The sequence below is a fragment of the Sceloporus occidentalis genome, unplaced genomic scaffold, assembly GCF_023333645.1.
Source record: "Sceloporus occidentalis isolate IW3139 unplaced genomic scaffold, rSceOcc1.0.p SCAF_5, whole genome shotgun sequence".
Taxonomy (NCBI): domain Eukaryota; kingdom Metazoa; phylum Chordata; class Lepidosauria; order Squamata; family Phrynosomatidae; genus Sceloporus; species Sceloporus occidentalis.
The window spans coordinates 104,577,702-104,595,569 of record NW_028316985.1 but is presented as its reverse complement, the minus strand read 5'-3'; the positions used below and the strand labels follow the sequence as shown (position 1 = coordinate 104,595,569).

The window sequence follows — 17,868 nt, the reverse complement described above, 5'->3', positions numbered from 1 at the left end:
GAAATGAAATATGGGTAAGATCCAAAGAACAAAATGAAGAAATATAAATGATGGAAAATATCCTGTTTTAGGGGGGGGGGGGGGGAATCCTCCATCTTGATCTCATAGATGTTCTGTTTACTGTAGATTACCTAAAACATATTCTTGAATTCTTTTCTTGAATATATTCTGTATTATATTGGGGAAAATTATGTTTGCCACTTTGCTCTCATTTGCAGAGATGATCTTAAGTATATTCTGCAGAAGCTTTATTGCAGATTGGTGTATCAGTTGATCTCTGACTTATACACAATATTTTTGAACCTGAAAAACCACAGAACATGGCAGTAAATCAGCATAAAATTTACTGTTTTGTTTTAATCCAAAAACAGACCTGTGACCTCATGAAGCCAAATGTTCCAGCTCTTCATAAAAGGATGTAGAGTTATATTGTAGGAGTGCAGTTATTGTAAGGAGAATACTATAGTTAAGGGTTTAACAACATGCTGAACATCTCTTTTGCCTCCTTCATTGAAATCAGCAACAGTCAGAATTAATTCACTTGGAAGTCTTGAATGCAGCAACATATTGCAGTGAGTGAATTGGTCACAGGAAGAACCATCATTGAATTAGGCCTGGGCTCTGTGATTCACAATTTTTGGTTTCTATCATGATATGATTTCATTTATGCCTGCCAAATTGCTTAGTAACAGAATAGTCGCACCTTCAAGGAACAAGCAGAGCATGAAAACATAATGGCAGTGTTCATACTCATTTAAGACTTCTTAGGTTTCTTTAGTCATAGACTCCATAAATCAAATTTGGCTGCTTTTGCTTTTTCAACCAAGGTATATTGAGAGGGAATAATCTCTTGTTCCTCCTCTCTGTGTTCTCACAAGACTTCCAACCTAACAATTGGAAAGAAACTGAGACATGACTAATAGCACTGAAACACTATGTAAGATCATGCACCACCTATTTTTCCCCTCACATTCTCACAAATGACATTTTCACAATTGGCAAAAGAATGGCTAAAATTACAGTTGATATTAAAAGATAAAAGTTTTATTGAGAGATTGGTATCGCATGGAATTTTGCACACACAGTCACTCAATCTGTGTTGAAAAACTCCAGTTCTAGGAACTTCAGAGCATCCTGCCCTGAAAAGCTGTGAAGAAAAAACTACAGGAAAAAAAACAGTAAATGTTGAAATTTCACAGACCATTTCCCCAATGAATATGTGTATCTGCAAACATTTATGAAGAATATGCTTTGCTTTCTGTCAAAGTGGGTAAAATCTGCTGAGAAAACATCTCTGGATTCCAGTGAAATATAAATTGTGGTCTACCTTAACTTGAAAGGATGCTTGAAAAGTTTAAACCACATTATTCAATCAGAAAATACAGCTGTGCAAACATAGATAACAAAAGACAGTGCAAACTTTACCTATAAGATCGAACTCTTTATGGTATAAATGGAATAAATTTGATTTTAAAAGAGTCAAACTTAATATCAATAAAAATAGTTCCATACATGGAAATGGTTTAATCAACCAAGTTTTTAGTTTTGAATATGAATGTAGTGAAACCCTGTGAAATTCACACACACAAACAATATATGGAATATGCAAGGGAAAGTGATCTCTTTATTCATTTAGCTGCTTTTCTGTTAATTAATTAAATCAATGTACATTTTAGGTAAATAATAAAATGCTCTTGAGATACTTGAAACCAGTAGCATTTTAAAAATAGCAGAGGAAAAAGTGCTGTACTCCAGCATGCAAAAAAATCCTACCTGGTGCTGAATAAATCACTGAAATTATGTGCAAAACAGGTTTGAAAATGATAACTTCTCAAAGTGTGATTTCCATAGCAGGGATATAATAACATGAAATCTCTACTCTGTGCACAGAAACACAAAGAGAGAAATTTTTAATTATTTTATGAAGAAGGTTACATGGAACATTGTATCAGCTGCTGACCTGAGTAGGCAGGTATAGGACACTTCGAAATTTGTTATTGAAATATATTATGAAGTTTATGTGACTGGAACTGACTTTCGGAAGAGATAGTTTAAATATTTGTAATCCTGCTTTAAAACAGAATAACTAGGGATATACCTGATCCTTAATTCCTACAACGTGCAGAATCTGGCTTCATTCTGGCTATGGCTGCATCTGCACTGCACACTTTGCTGTGGTACCACAATAAACTACAGTTCTCAGGATTCCACAGCAATGAGCCATGTCAGTTGAAGTGGTGTCAATCGGATTATTTCTGCAGCGTGGATACAGCCAATGAAGTTTTCAAGGATAATCTGTTGGCATGCGTAGAATAGACTCAAGGCCCAAACAGACAGCCTGAAAAAGTCAGCTTCTGCACAGCTTGGGGTTGTGCCAATAGGGGCAGACGACATGCCGAAGCTGTGTCTGATGAAAAAAGGAAACCTGATGAAAAAAGCAGTTTTTCCCCACTCCAATTTGGGTTCATGGCGGAGGGTGCCCTTGGGACCATGGCATGTGATTGCTGTGGTCCCGAGGCATTTTGGGGTGGCTTCAAGCCCCACATTTGTGCTGATTTGTTTTCCTCCCCTGCCAACCTAAGGTTTAGATTGCTATTGCCAGATCTTTTGATTTTTTTTTACCCACAGTGGGTTTTTTGTTTATCTAAGACGCGCTACAGACTGTCCTTAAAGGATGGTCTGGCGACGGTGCCGTCTGTGCCACTGGCAAGCCACAGTGAATATACCGCGTGGCTTGGCAGCGGCAAGAAAAAAAAGCAGCAAAAAACGGCTTCTTTTTGCGGTGCGCCAATGACGCCACTCGCGACATCACATGTGTAAACAGGGCACCGCCATTTTGTACGTACTCCGTTCGTACTCAGGTTGCAGGCGTCTAAAAGAGACACCCCCCCAAGCAACCATAGTATGTATGGAGTACATACTTGGGTGTCTGTCTGTAGTGCGCCTAACATACACCCATTTCTTCCAGTCTTTTGGCTTATTTGTATGGGTCTTAGTTTGAACTAGAAGTCTGAGGCTGGCCCCAAACCCAAGAGAGGCTCAACAGAAAATTCTATCTTGATTTATTCTGTAGACACATTAGAAACAGGTTCTCCTTTACACAATTTCCAGGCACTTTCTCTTTCTTCCTCAGTCACATACATACACTCACACCCTTCAGGCTTCAACACCCTGAAACAAAAGTAGGAACCTCCACAGAAAAAATGTGGGATTCAGTGAGTGTTGCATTGAATGTTTTGTCTAAACCTGATGTTGAATATAAATGTACAAAAGTATAATGTTCCCAGTCTCACCCTATATAATTCATTTTTCATTTCCAGCTACCTATTTTAGTTTAATTTAGCTTTAAATTGTCTCAGTGTCAGTAAGGAGTACTGGTTTAAAATTTCGTACGATCATAAAGAGAAAGAGAATGTTATATATTACCATCACTTTTCTCTCCGGCATGAGATTTCTTTCCCAATCTTTCTGTCCTGATTGATCAAAGCCTTTACTGTTAAGAGAGTACAACCTGAACAGCTAATAATAATTTACTGGTCAAGAAGCAATCATTTATATAAACCATGCTTCCACATGGAGTTGTGCCAAAAATCAAACAAAAAGCCAGTTAAGGCACATAGTCCATGAAATAGCTACTGGAAATCATATGCAACTATTATCATTTTGGTTTTCTCAGAGCTGGGTGACTGCACGTTAAAGAAAAAGCCAGGAAGTATGATTCTGATTATGCACAGTATCATTTGGCACAATTACCTGGCATTAGTGTAAAGGTTTGCTTGGAGTAAAAATGTTATTGTTCTTTTAAATACCTTTGCCCTTTCTCGCTTTGCTGCCCTTTATCCCTACAACTGCATCCTATAACATCTGCCAAATGTCAGGAGTTTTTTCCTCCCTTCAAAATGTTTTTTGAAAGCTTTCTCTTCCATTTAGTCTTTGGCATAATCTTCCCGCATTCAAACAAACTCCAAGTATTTATGACTCTATTTATACATATTCATTCCCAGGTGCTTATTTCTCTTTTTTTCCTACCCTTCTTTATAATAATAATAATAATAATAATATTTATTTGTATACCGCCCTCTGGCAAACCAATCCGGGCGGTTAACAGCAGTAAAATGTAAAATATGACAATTAAAAACACTTTATCCCTCCCCCCTTAAGACAGTATTAAACAGTATAACATATTAAAACACAATATCAATGCATAAAAACAACAATTAAAAACTAAAAACCCTGATATCCCTCTATTGATCCTCAACCATCACTAAGATGGGGCCACGGGAGGAATGAGGGAATCAGGGAACCTGGGCCGGGATGGTTAATCTGGAAAGGCCTGTCGGAAGAGATCCGTCTTGACCGCTTTTTTAAAGCTGTCTAATGATGTTATCTGACGGATCTCATCCGGCAGGTCGTTCCAGAGTTTGGGGGCGACAGCAGAGAACGCCCTCTGGGAGGTCGCCGCAAGCCTAGATTTTAAAGGCTGTAGTAAGTTCTTCCCAGAGGACCGGAGAGCGCGGGGAGGATTGTACGGGAGGAGGCCGTCCCTGAGATAGCTTGGACCCAAGCCATTTATTGTCTGTTTTGCCTTTATCACCTCAAGGCAGGGACTTAGGGGCAGTATAAACTGGCAGTACAGGAGCCTGGGTGGAACAGTGGTTAAATGCCTGTACTGCAACCACTCACTCAGAAACCATAACATTGCGAGTTCAATACCAGTAAAAGGGCTCAAACTCAACTCAGGCTTGCATCCTTCCGAGGTCACTAAAATGAGTATCCAGATTGTTGAGGGCAATTAGCTTACACTTTGTAAACTGCTTAGGGAATGCTTAAGTGCACTGATAAGCGGTATATTGCTATTGCTAACTAGGGCTGAGTGTCCACACATCCCCAGCCCTAGTTTTGCCATTCAGCTGCCATCATGGCGTGCACCCGTCCATACGATGCACACCATGATGGTTTCTGTGGTGCTCTGTGACCAAACAGTGCTGGCCAGAAGGACCGTCATCATGGCACGTGAGCACACTAATGTTGCCTCTTCCAGGAAGCTGCTCAGAGCAGCTTCTTTGGGGGCATGGATCAGTGCTGCAGCATGTGGCTGCTGAAGCACCAATCCGAGGCATACAGGGACAGCATTTAGCCACCCGTCTGTATAGCTCCATCTCTTTTTTGCATACATTTTACAATTACCCAAAGATCATGTAAAATTGTAAAGGAGAAGGGGGGAGAAAGAAAAGGAGAGGATATTCACAAATTACTTGCCCAAAATGTATAACAATGAACATTTCTTTCTCACTTGGTTAGCAAATATGAACTTTGTGTCCTTATTTAATGAAGGTTCTTTAATGTTACACATTTATATCACTTTGATTCCACTTCAACTGTCGTGGTCCAATCCTATGGATTCTTGGGATTTGCAGTTTAAGAATGGCCATTTAGAATTTGCTGCCTTGGAGCTCTAGTGCCTCAGCAAGTTACAAACCCCAGGATTCCATAGGATGATGTCATGGTAGTTAAAGTGGAATCATAATGTTATAATTTTATAGTGTGAAAGGTCCCCAGAGTCTGATTCTCAGGATAAAATTTTTGCGTGCAAAGAAATGTATATGACAAGGGAAAATGCACAACACAGAATAACGGTATCCTCATAACTGAGCACAAATAGTTTTGTTACAGTAGTGCCTGTATAGAAGATGTGGTTCATGTAATCTTTGAAGTCTTCATCATACACACTTTCCCCCCATATACAGAGGTTAATTCTTTATAGGAAAGAATGTCACATTTGAGGAGATGCTATTTGACTGATATAGAAGGAATGATGGACGAAGACAAACATATGTCTTGAAGAGCTAAGCTGCAGGGCAAGCAAACCTTCGGTTTAGAGGATTTTCTCTCTGATTCACAAATAGACTAGCAAAAACCATTCAGCCGTGCACCACTGTAAATTGGAAGAAAAATATTTAGAGCCTCTCTGATGGGAAAACTGCATGCTTCCTTCATGGATTTGAAGATAGCTTTTGATTTTACCCCAAGGGTCATGTTTTGCCAGAAACCTGGAAATTGTTTCTCTTTAAAAAAGACTGTTCTGCCTTATAAAGTCTCTGATAATATAACTAAAATGTGCTACTTGACATCAGCTCATTGAATCTACTTCTGAAACTAGAGGGGAATATTAGGGCTATATTCTTGCCCCTCTTCTATTGCACCTACACTTGAATTATGCAGCATTTGTCTTATCAGATGCCTGACAGACATGTCCCACAACTTGAAAATAAATGTTCTGCTTTATTCTATCACATTATAGGCCAGGATTCAAACTGTTAAGTTTGTTTTCTCTCTACCAAAAATGATTATGGCCTAAAACTATTATTCAAATATATAGACATGTTAGTCTATAGAATCAGTATGTAGAGAGCTTGTAGCATCTTTAAGACTCATTGAAAGAAAGAAGTTGGCAGCATGAGCGTTTGTAGACTTCATTCTACTTTCTCAGATGCTGAAGTCTACAAAAGTTCATGCTGCTAATGTCTTTCAGTTAGTCTCAAAGGTGCTACAGGATCTCTCTAAAACAATTGTTGTTGTTGGTGGTGATGGTGGTGGTGTTTCTTACTCACCTCTCCTTGTGGATTGATGTGGGGAACAACAATTAACAGACAAACAACATCAGTTAAAAACACATCATTTAAACCCCACATCAAGTTAAAAGGACATAGAACTCAAACAGACAGCCCAAAAGGGTCACCGTCAGGCCCTATTGGGGATGGAGTGTGCACATGATGCATGCCTCAAGTGCAGCCAGAAGCTTCCCCAGGTTCAGCTTTTTTTCCAAAGAGCCAGCTCAAAACTGGCCCCAAAAAGGAACAGAAAAATCCAAATTGAGGCCAAGTGCATGTGGCTGCTATGGACTCAATGCAAATGGGCCCCACATGGTCCTGGGCAGCCCTTTTGGACTGTCTGTTTGAAGCCAAATAAGATGTACACATATTAAAACAATCCACATTTAAAATTCATCATTTAAAATTCACAATTTAAAAAACAATCTGGATAAGCCTGCCAGAAGAGACTGGTCTTTAATGGTCTTCTAAATTCAGACAGCATATTCAGCTGTCTTCCGGCAGGTCATTCTGCAGTCTAGAGGCAGCTGAAGAAAATGTCCTCTGGCTAACAGTTGCCAATCTCTTCCTGGCTGACTGGAATAAATGTCTGTCGGAGGACCTACATGTAAGGGGCAAATTATATGGAAGGCAGTGATCCTGTAGGTAACCTAGACCCAAACTAAGTACTGCTTTAAAGGTAATAACTAAAACTTTGTACCTTGCCCAGAAACTAATTGGCAGTCAGTGAAGTGATTTTAATATTGGTGTAATATGATCACTCCTGGAAATCCCAATAATCAATCTGGCTGTCATAACTACCAACCTGAGATCCTAGGATGGAGGAAGCTTGTTTTCTGGTGCTCCAGAGACAAAGACCTAGAACAATGGATTCAAACAACAGGATAAAAAATTCCACCTAATTGTTAGGAAGAACTTCCTGACAGTAGGAGCTGTTTGACAGTGGAATACATTTCCTCAGTGTGGTGGAATCTCCTTCTTTGGAGGTTTTTAAAGAGGCTGGATGGCCATCTGTTGGGGGTGCTTTGATTTGTGTTCATGCAATCTATAAACCAATTTACCAGGCATTAACCACACCAGGAGAAGAAGGTCCATTTTGCTGCTGAACAGGGCCTGGTTGGATGATGTTTCCACTTGCCTCCCACTAACAAGTGAGGCTGTGATGTGGAAAAGCAACAAGAATCCTCATTCTGGTTGTTTCAACCCCACTTGGTGATGGGACAGGGTGGAAATATAATCCAGTTGTGTCCTAATAGCCAGTAGAGTGGACCTCCATCTTACAGTGTAGCTGTTGTCTGGCAAAGTAGGTTTTATGGAACCAGTTAGTAATGCGACAGTAGTGCCACAGTTGGGACTACATAGGGATCCATAAGTGTGATACTGAATTCGAGTCAGTTCTCTCTCTCTCTCTCTCTCTCTCTCTCTCTCTCTCTCTCTCTCTCTCCAAATGAAATTTCCATTGTCCTCAACTACTTTCTGACAATTTCTGGCATTAGCTGAAACATTTTCTTTTCACTCTAATTTCTAAGAAATGCTAAAACAACACATTACCTTCTCCATCCTTCTTTTCTTCCTTGTTCCCTTTCTTTTCCCGGGCTATGATATTATAATATTTCAGTAAAATAGCCCTCTAGCACTATAACTCCATAACTCTTTTTTCAAATAAAAGAGAAGAAAAATTACTCTTCAAACAATAGGACCATCTTAGCAAACTATGATCAGGTTTTTTTTCTTTTAAAAAAAACACCCTGAAGAACCTTAGTGCAAATCCAAGAAATTTCTATGAAAAGGGCCCCAAAAGAAACAAGTGAATGCATAGATGACAAAACCCAGCAAAACTCAAGGGGCTATGTGGTGAGAAGTCATGCTTTTAAACCCCTCTGGAAGAACCCTCACTCCATTATTTCTATACAAGTGAAAAAGATCAGGTAGAATCTGAGCTCCAGATCTGTGCCTTTGGCATCCCATTGGCACTTTTGAACATTTGGCCAGGGGGAGAGGATCATGCCTAAGATTTAGAATTCAAGTCATAGTTGTGTTAGTCTGGAAAATCAGTATGCAAAGGGATCTTATAGCATCCACACTGTATTTCTTCAGCTTATGCCCCGAATGCTATTAACTTCTCTCTTTCACTTAGTTTGAAAGGTGATACAAGATCCCTTTGTGTGCCTAGGACTAAGGCCCTAGGAGTAAGGTCTAAGACTAAGGCCAGTACAAACGGGTGGGAATCACCATCCTGGTGCCGATTCTAGGGTTCAGGAACACACAGCAACTGCACGCTCCCAAACTCTAGCTTGTATGGATGCCGCCATCATGGCGGCCTCCCGTCTACACAGAGGCCACCATGATGACACAAGCATTGTGCAGCATCTGCACGTCACGGTGCCGCGCTCACATCATTGATGCGGGAGGACGCTTCATGGTTTGGCTGGTGTGGCGTCCCTTGGGAGCAAAAACAGGTGCCTCCAGCTCGCCTTTTTGGAGCAGTCTATTGAGCCCCTTAATTCGTTTAAATTTGTTGCAATTTGTTTTTATGAACAACTCATCCTTATAATGTTTTTTGTCCTCTATTTTAAAGGATCATCTGTTTCATCTAGAAGCTCACAGACTTGAGAGAGGACGCGGCCGATGCCCATTTGACCCCAGTTCCTCCTTCATCTCCACTTTATTTGGTAATGACTTGACATATAACAGAAACAGTCTTTTTGATTTTCCTTCTTCAATTCTCTATGGAGTTTGCAGTACTCATTTGCAACCTTTGATGTGCCAATTCTGTTTTTGCTTACGTTGGTGTTACATTTAGCGCTCATTGTGTCACCAGACTAAATGCATCACAGAGGTAGCTATATTTAATTTTGCTGCCTTCATAAGTTTACATCTAATTGTACAAGATGGGGGAGCTTTTTTTTTAATGTACATTGTACACAGAGTAATAACTGACTATGTATAACAGTCCTGGGTTCTTGTATGTTTTGGGTTGATGTTCATTTTGAGTAGGGACAGAGATGAACACAGCCCTGCTCAGCCTGCCCCTGGACTCAGCAGCCTGTGTTTCTCTATATACAATCCTAACTTTGAACAAAAAAGAGCAAAGGACAGAATGCATACAAAATCTGTATGTGTCTACTGTGCCTGGAACTTTGATTCTTTCCTAAAGTACTTGTATTTGTTTCTATTCTTGCGGGCTATCTGAAATGTGCTTGTATCAATAGGCAAGACTGACCTCTTTACACATTTCCCTTCAGGTTTGACTTTCTTTTGCCCAGTAAAAGGTACAGAGGCAATGCAATTTGAAAAATTTACCATGAACCAACTACAGTGGAGTTCTGTCATCATAGTTATGTATGCAATGCAGGTTCTCTGCCTATGGATCATAATATTGTTGTTGCTATTGTTGTGTGTGTTCCAAGTTATTTCTGACTTATGGCAAACCTAAGGCAACCCTATCACAGGGTTTTCTGGTGCTGAGAGTGTGTGACTCACCCAAGGTCACTCAGTGGATTGCCATGGCAGAAATTCCAGACTGCTAAGCACAACTTAGTTTTATTGACTAACAGCAATGTATTAACATTCACACATACAGGTACACAAGAACTAATGAAATTAAAGGTAATAGTTTGTAGCAAGGTTGAGAGAAGGCAATTTCTTACCAGTCCAGAAACAAAGTTCCAATCAGGATGATGGAAGTGACAGTGGCTCAGCAAGGCTGTCTGCAATATGAGGTGGGGTGGGCAGCCTGTGTTGAGGGGTCAATCTGAAATCTGGCAGCATCTCAGCTCAATCTCAGACTGAGCCAATGTATCAGTGCCAAGGCAGGCTTTTTATAGAGTCTAGGGATCTCAGAACAATAGGATTCCCAGCTGGTTGATGGTTTTAACTTCAGAGTTACAAAAGGAATATTTTTGGTTGATGGCAGTAACACTGATTTAATGAAGCAGTGAAAAGATTAAGACAACCCCCAGGGAATAGGATGGGGTGTTAGCAGAAAGATTGGCTTAATGCTTTAGGTTAACAAACCTTTGTCACGTTCAAGAGGAAATACACACAGTTGGAGTGGTGGTGGTGGTGGAAAGCAGCTGTACTTACACCCATTAATTTACATGGGTCCTTTACATAGACCCCAGTGTGACCACTCATGAGAAGTTCACTTAAATTTCATCATGATCTGTCTAGGTTCATGCTTATGGTATCTCTGTATCTGGGAGCATACTATATATACACTCTGTATACTATAGATATATAAATACATATATATAGATACAGATGCAAAACTGTCCTGGAAAGGAAAGGATATAATGATAACAGCATGGCTTTTGAAAAATGTTGCATCTATTTTTAAAAAATGTTTTTCAAAGCCAGTTTTAGTCACTCTGCCCCCAAGCTCAGCAGCGTCTGTTGCCACACATCCAATCCTAATTCTTCTTTTTTATTGTTGTTTGATTTAAATTTTTTGTGAGTTAAAAACATTTCTCTGTCTCCTGATCTTATACTAAAAAGAGCCAGTGAGGAATCTTTCTGTTTCTGAATGGGAAAACTTATAATAAGCTCTGAGTTATAATGAAGGAGCAAAACAGATCTTCAACCATGGATAATTGTACATGAAATGCTAAATGATTAGATATATTTCAGAAAGAATTTTTTGACCCATGTATCTGAAACAAATGAATTCTCCTGTCTGCTTTCAATAAAGCAAAGTTCTGCTTGGTAATAGAGCTTATTGGCAGGTTGACAGAGACCACAGTATCTTGTGTGTAGATCACAGATACTGCGGTTTGCAGAGACCATAGTATCTTTAGAAAGAAGAATAATTTTCTTGAGGAACGAAGTTTTTGATCTGTAATGTACAGTAGTCACACTCTTATCTGCATTATTTCTAATCCTGATCTTTTCCACTTCTGTGGTTAAGGTACTACTTATTCCCACCACTGACTGTAGCTCTCATGCCTGTATCTTGATGGACCTATGTTAAGGTTAGATTTTGACATGTTGAATAGTTCCTAGAGAAGATTCACCTGCCCATGTACATGAAAACCACCAGCCATCACTGGTAGTGTTTAAAAGTCCTGATTAACAGGTTTAGTCCCCACAATTTCTAATTTAGAGATCAGAAATCATGATGCTCAGAGACAGCACAACAGTATATTGATTTTTCCTGCAGAAATAGTTTCACATTAGTCATAAAAGCCAAAAAGACCAACTTATATGGCTTTTGTTATTAGCTGTTGTTAAATCAACAGATATTTTCAGAGCTGCAGTAATGCAGGGATGTGAGAACCTGATTTCGGAGATCCTAGTCCATGAACAGTAGAGCAGATGGGAAAAGGCATTCAGTGTCATTATAGACACGTTGTTTTTGCTGCAAATTGCTGTCAAATCTACTTTGACATATGGTGACATTCTGAATCAGAGGCATCCAAATCAACCTATCATCAACAGCCCTGCCCAGGTCTTGCAGACCCAGACCCTTGGCTTCCTTGATTAAATCTATTTATCTGTAATGTAGTCTTCCTCTCTTCCTAATGCCTTCTACCTTACCAAGCACTATTGTCTTTTCTATGGAGTTACATCTTCCCATGATATATCCAAAGTATGACAGCCTCAGTTTAGTCATTTTGACTCCTAGATTCAAGTTTGATTTGCTCTAGGACCATTTATTTGTCTTTTTGGCAATCCACTATATCCATAAAACTCTTTCCCAGCACCACATTTCAAAGGAGTTGATTTTGTTCCTGTACTTTCATAGATAAATAACAGTACATTCTATGTCACTTCATTGTAGCATAAATATGTTCCAGCAGAGTTATGTTATGCAGCCCCTACACTGAACACTGACATAACACAACATGTGAGTATCAATGGTCAATGCACTTGGCTGACAACCCATTGAGGAATTGCAGTGCACCATGCACAAAGACAAAACATAGATACATTCACATGCTGTTCTCTATACCACAAGCACAACTCCACTTACAGTGCCATCAGCTGGAGATGACTCTTGAACCTAGTAAAAACAGACAAACAACAAAATGAGTAGAGGAACTTAAACCTGCATATATCACAAGCAAAATGACATATGTGTATGTATATTTTATTAACAAAGATCTACCTACCCTATACTTTTACATTTTATGTAAATTTCTTTTGCACTTTGTAGATATGATCACTTTTTAACTTGTATCAATTTTATGAATAACCTAAATATCTAAAATATAAATAACCAATAATTAAATAATAAAGTGTTTAAATTTAAGAATCTCAAACTGGCTGAAATCAGCTCTGTTGTCTTCCATTAATGGAATCCACTATTGGATTAAATAATCAACTTTCTCAATCTGAGAGTGACGGCAAACCTCCTCAGAATAAATCTTATGAAGAGAACCCTATGAAAAGACAGTTGATTTGAAGACACTTAACAATAAGAAACATTGCATGCAACCCAAAATGTTAATGGAATTTAAAAATTGCCAGTACTCTACTTTCAATTTTTCCCCATATATTCCAATTTTTTTAAAAGATATGTCCCAGTCAAGAACATAGTCTTTTATCTCATGTGGCTTCAGTAGAAAGGTTAAGCCTAATCTCTGGTGTATTCTGTTGAAATCAGAGATGGATCTGAAGTATTTAACTTTATATTATGTCCTATGTTTTCTGTATTATATATGTAGTTCAATATCTAAAGCAGGGCTTCTTTCATATCTATCAAGAAAAATGTTTGATTCCAACAATATTCACAGGTTATATCTCAAATCTGACTATAAATAATAGCAGCATCTCAAACTGAAGACAAGTTCTCTTCAGTAAGAATGGCCCTTTCTGTGTTTAAAGTGAAAATGCCTTTGCAAATGCTCAAATACCCCCAGGGTGCTGGATGTACCGAGTTCTAGATACCACTTGGCTCTCGATCAGAGAATACTTCCTTGAAGAAATTATATTTATCCACTGAACAAAATTTCAAAAATGCAGCTTTGGAATTCATCTCATCACTTATACATAGTCTTCAATCTGCCAGCACTGTCTAATCTGAGAAAACAAAACAATGCAGAGCACATATGTGCACAAATTCCTTATACAAGTTGCAGTTCACATAATATTTAATGTCTAGTTAAATGTCAGAATTCAGTCAGGACTGCCGACAATCCCCAGTCAATTTTTTTGTGAATGACAGTTCCCAGTGAATGTTGACAGTTACCTTAACACGTACTGTCATGTGTCTGAAAAGCAGGGAAAGAAAGAACTATTTCCAAATGGTACAAAATCAATCTGGGATTGTTTTCATTTACATAAGAATGTGCATGTGCAATATGCATACATAATCCAAGATGTATGTGTGTATGTGCACCAGTACTTTGAAACTCTTGAAAAGGGTTGTTTGCATCAATAAACTCTGCTATATCTCCAGATCTATCATATGGACTAAAAGTCCAAGTGAGCCTCTAGATATTTAGTTCCAAGCAAGTATTAATAGGATTATTCATTTGAGGGATCTGAACACTTCATTGAAATCAATGTAGCCTAAATAGACTTACCTTAGTCAACATGTGTATTGGCATCTATAAACAAATTTCTGCATCTAAGGCTGCATCCACACTGCAGAAATAATCCAGTTGACAACACTTTAACTGCCATGGCTCAGTGCTATGCAATTCTGGGAATTGTAGTTTGTTGTGTCACCAGAGTTCTCAGACAAAAAAGGCTAAATGTCTTCCAAAACTACAGATCTCAGAATTCCATAGCATTGAGCCATGGCTGTTAAAATGGTGTCAAATTAGATTAGGTTGGGTAATAGGCTATTATTGTGATTAGACAAAAATGGTTCATCGTTGTTCTTCATCTTTCTTTCTTTCTTTTTTGGCTTCACACATAACACTGACCTAAAAACAACAGTCAATAATACAAATAAGTAGGATGTAACAACCAAACAAACAACCTGCAACTAGTGGCTCCTATTCCAGTGATGTAGTGAATCCAGGTTTAAACCCAGATTTTAAAAGATCTGTCCAAGGTGCTGAAGCTTATTTACAGCATAGAGTCAACATCTTGGATAGCTTCTTAAAAGTTTGGCCTGAAACCTGGAATATATGTATTGCCCCACTGACATGGAGGCCACCACAGTTTTGGCTATATATGCAACGACATTCACTCCACAATTAAGAAGCACATGAAATGATTGCTCCGGTATTTGGAGAGCCTCACATTTCAGTGCCATCCCATATATTGTCTCTAAGAAGTTATTTTTCAAATCCTTGCTAATATGTTCTTTTACTTCAGTAGCACATGGATTGCAAAGCACTATGTTTCTCAGTTAAGCAAAACCTAAGGCAATACTCCACTTGGGCTGATCTCTGAGCTTGCTGTAGCTATAGCTGCTATAGTTTCTATACTTCTTCACACTATAGAAAACCACTATTTAGTCTTATAGCACCATTAATTTCAAATACACCACTTAAACCAAAATGAATTCCTCATTTTTATGCAAACAGCAAATATGAATGGCAAATCCTTCAGAAAATACAATAGCACTCATGAATATTGAGAATATAGTTTTTTTAAAAATGGCTAAAGATAGTTAATTGTGTCAGATATGTTAAATTTGCTTAAGGATAAGTTTGAAACTTAGTTTGTGGGATTTTTGGTAAAAGACCAATAAAATATCCACAAAGTTTCATTTGGAAAGGCAAAGAGTTGATTTTATTTCCCTGTGTAAGCACTTGCTTCATTTTCTTTTGTGGTATACAAGTGCCATCTTGTGTTGAATAAATGAAATACACTTTGAAAAGCAAGTACCACTATGATTTGAAAAGTAGATTGGTCCATGAAACAAAACTCCAAATACCTTTATTAGAACCATCCTTTATTAATTAATTTATTTAATATCCCTTAATTTAAAGGCAGCTTGGTGATGCCGTGGTTAAATGCTAGTACTACAGCCACAACATTGTAAATTCAATCCTAGAGGAGGGCTCCTAGGTCCACTCAGCCTTTCAACCCTGTGTAGGTCAGTAAAATGAGTACCCACCTTGTTGGGGGCAATTGGCTTACACATTGTAAACTGCTAAAGGAGTGCTAGTTCACTGATAATTAGTATAGAAATGTACTTGCTATTGCTACTTCTATATCCTATCTTTCTCCCAAGATGGGATTCAAGGAAGCTTACAATCATATTTACCATCATACTTTAAAAGAGCAATCAAAAATATTAGTTTACAAAAGTTAAAAAGAATGTAAAAACATGAATAAAATCAGGTAAAAATATTTGAAACATTTATAATGTCCAATAAAATATTTTTAAAAAATGCATCACACCACTTAACGGACACACACACACATGACTGCTCTATAATTAAAATTGAAAGGTTTTCCTGAATAATAATAATAATAATAATAATAATAATAATAATAATATCTTCACCTGCTGGCAGAATGAGAGGGGAACAAAAGACTAGCCTGAGAGTAGCCACAGAGAAGGCCCTCTCCTGAGTCCTCACCAAATGCACCTGGGAAGGTGCTGGGACTGAGCTAAATCCCTTGAGCTCATTTGTGTTAGGAGAAATGGTCTTTCAGATAGTTTGGACCAAGCCATGTAGGGCTTCAAAGGTTGAAAACAACATTTTGAATTGTGCCCAAGAACAGACCAGTAGCCAGTGAAGTAGCCTGTAACCATGCTTGGTCAACCGCCTAGCTGCATGCAACAAACTATAGTTGGTCTTCCTTATCCATGGACTCTGCATCTACAGATTCCACCATCCACAGCTTGAAAATATCCCGTGCCACAATAAATACATAAATAAACCCAATAAGCAAATCTTGATTTTGCCATTTTTCTAATAAGGGATACCATTTTACTATGCCATTGTTTGTAGTGAGAATTGAGCATCCATGGTATGGGGGATCCTGCACCCAAACCCCAGCAGATGCCAAAGGCCCACTGTACTGTGTTTTCCAGAATTTTTCATCAGGCTAGTGGAATTCCCCAACAACATCCTAGAAATAAAAGCTGGTTCATACTTGACAGGAGATTGCCAACAGATATGAGCTACTATAGACTATATTTCAGAGGAAGGAAATGGCAAAAATGCCTATTTCATAAACCTATGAAATTCATGTGGTCTCCGTAAAGGGACAGGTGACTTGAGTACACATACATTCATGCACAAGAAACAGAAAAGTCCAAAATTTAGGCTTCTTACAAAATCACTTCAGTTGCCTCCAGTCCATTTACATGGAGTGTTGTATGTTGAGCCACGCATAGCTCTCCATTTCTGACACTTGCAAAATGCATAGTATGTTTAGTCTTCTTCCTTTCGATTGTCTGCATATTTTAGGCAAGGGGTGTATAAACACCAAAAGTAAGTAGACTTGGTTTTATCCTCAGCTCTGATGACAAATTAAAGCTTGAATGCTGCTCCTTGGGGGAAGAGAAGTCCCTGAACATAACAATACAGCTGATGGCATGGGGAAATCTATGTTGAACTTTTCTTCCTGACATACTAGCTTTCTACATACATGGAGATTCTTTTTTGAGGGAAAAGGCTGTTGGGGAACATTCAAGTATGTATTGCTGCAGTGATCCCAGTTCATGAAAAGGTTTACTAACTTTGATGCTGCTTGTGTAAAATGACTCTTGTTCATACTAAGCAGAAGTTGTCAAATGCTAACTCTGTGATTAAGTGTGTTGTTTAAGCATGGCACTCCTCTGTGCTTATTATTGATACATCTGTTCTTCAGGTGGAGAATTGTTTGCTGGGCTGTACAGTGACTATTGGGGAAGAGATGCAGCAATCTTCCGCACAATGGGCCGCATTGCACACATCCGGACTGAACCAGATGATGACCGACTGCTGAAAGGTACAAGGGGTCCGTAAGACATCTTCATTAAAAATGAAACTACTATTTTTGCCAAGTTAGAGAGCAGATATTTGTTGTTGTTTGACCATCAAGTCCAGTTTGGGAGAGAGCTAGCATTAGGCTTCATTGGCCATTTGAACATTGGACTACAACTCTGGAGGCCAGGGTTCGAATCCTCGCTCTGCCAAAGAAACCTAGTTTTGAACTTGAGCAGGTCACATTCTCTCAGCCTCAGAGGACAAATCTTGCCAAGCACCTCCCTTGATAGGTTCACTTTAGGGTTGCCATAATTTGGAAGAGACACAACAGCAGACACTTCAAATTATGACAACCTAAAAAAGATAAGCCTGCAAGAGTCCCAGTCATTAATAGCCCTGCTCAGATCTTGCAAACTCAGGGCCAAGGCTTCCTT

The 17,868-nt window shown here is 38.7% G+C and overlaps 1 protein-coding gene across 2 annotated transcripts in view; it reads left to right on the top strand.

The window, feature by feature from the left end:
- LOC149312619 (semaphorin-3E) overlaps positions 1–17,868 on the top strand; it is a 208,306-nt gene that overhangs the window by 148,252 nt on the left and 42,186 nt on the right. The window contains exons 5-6 of one of the 2 annotated variants that reach the window (XM_089525013.1): positions 9,190–9,283; positions 17,337–17,456. In XM_089525013.1, coding sequence (XP_089381139.1) covers positions 9,190–9,283; positions 17,337–17,456 — 214 coding nt within the window. Of the gene's footprint in view, positions 1–9,189; positions 9,284–17,336; positions 17,466–17,868 lie in introns of both variants that reach the window. The other variant, XM_089525012.1, reaches the window with a different exon arrangement.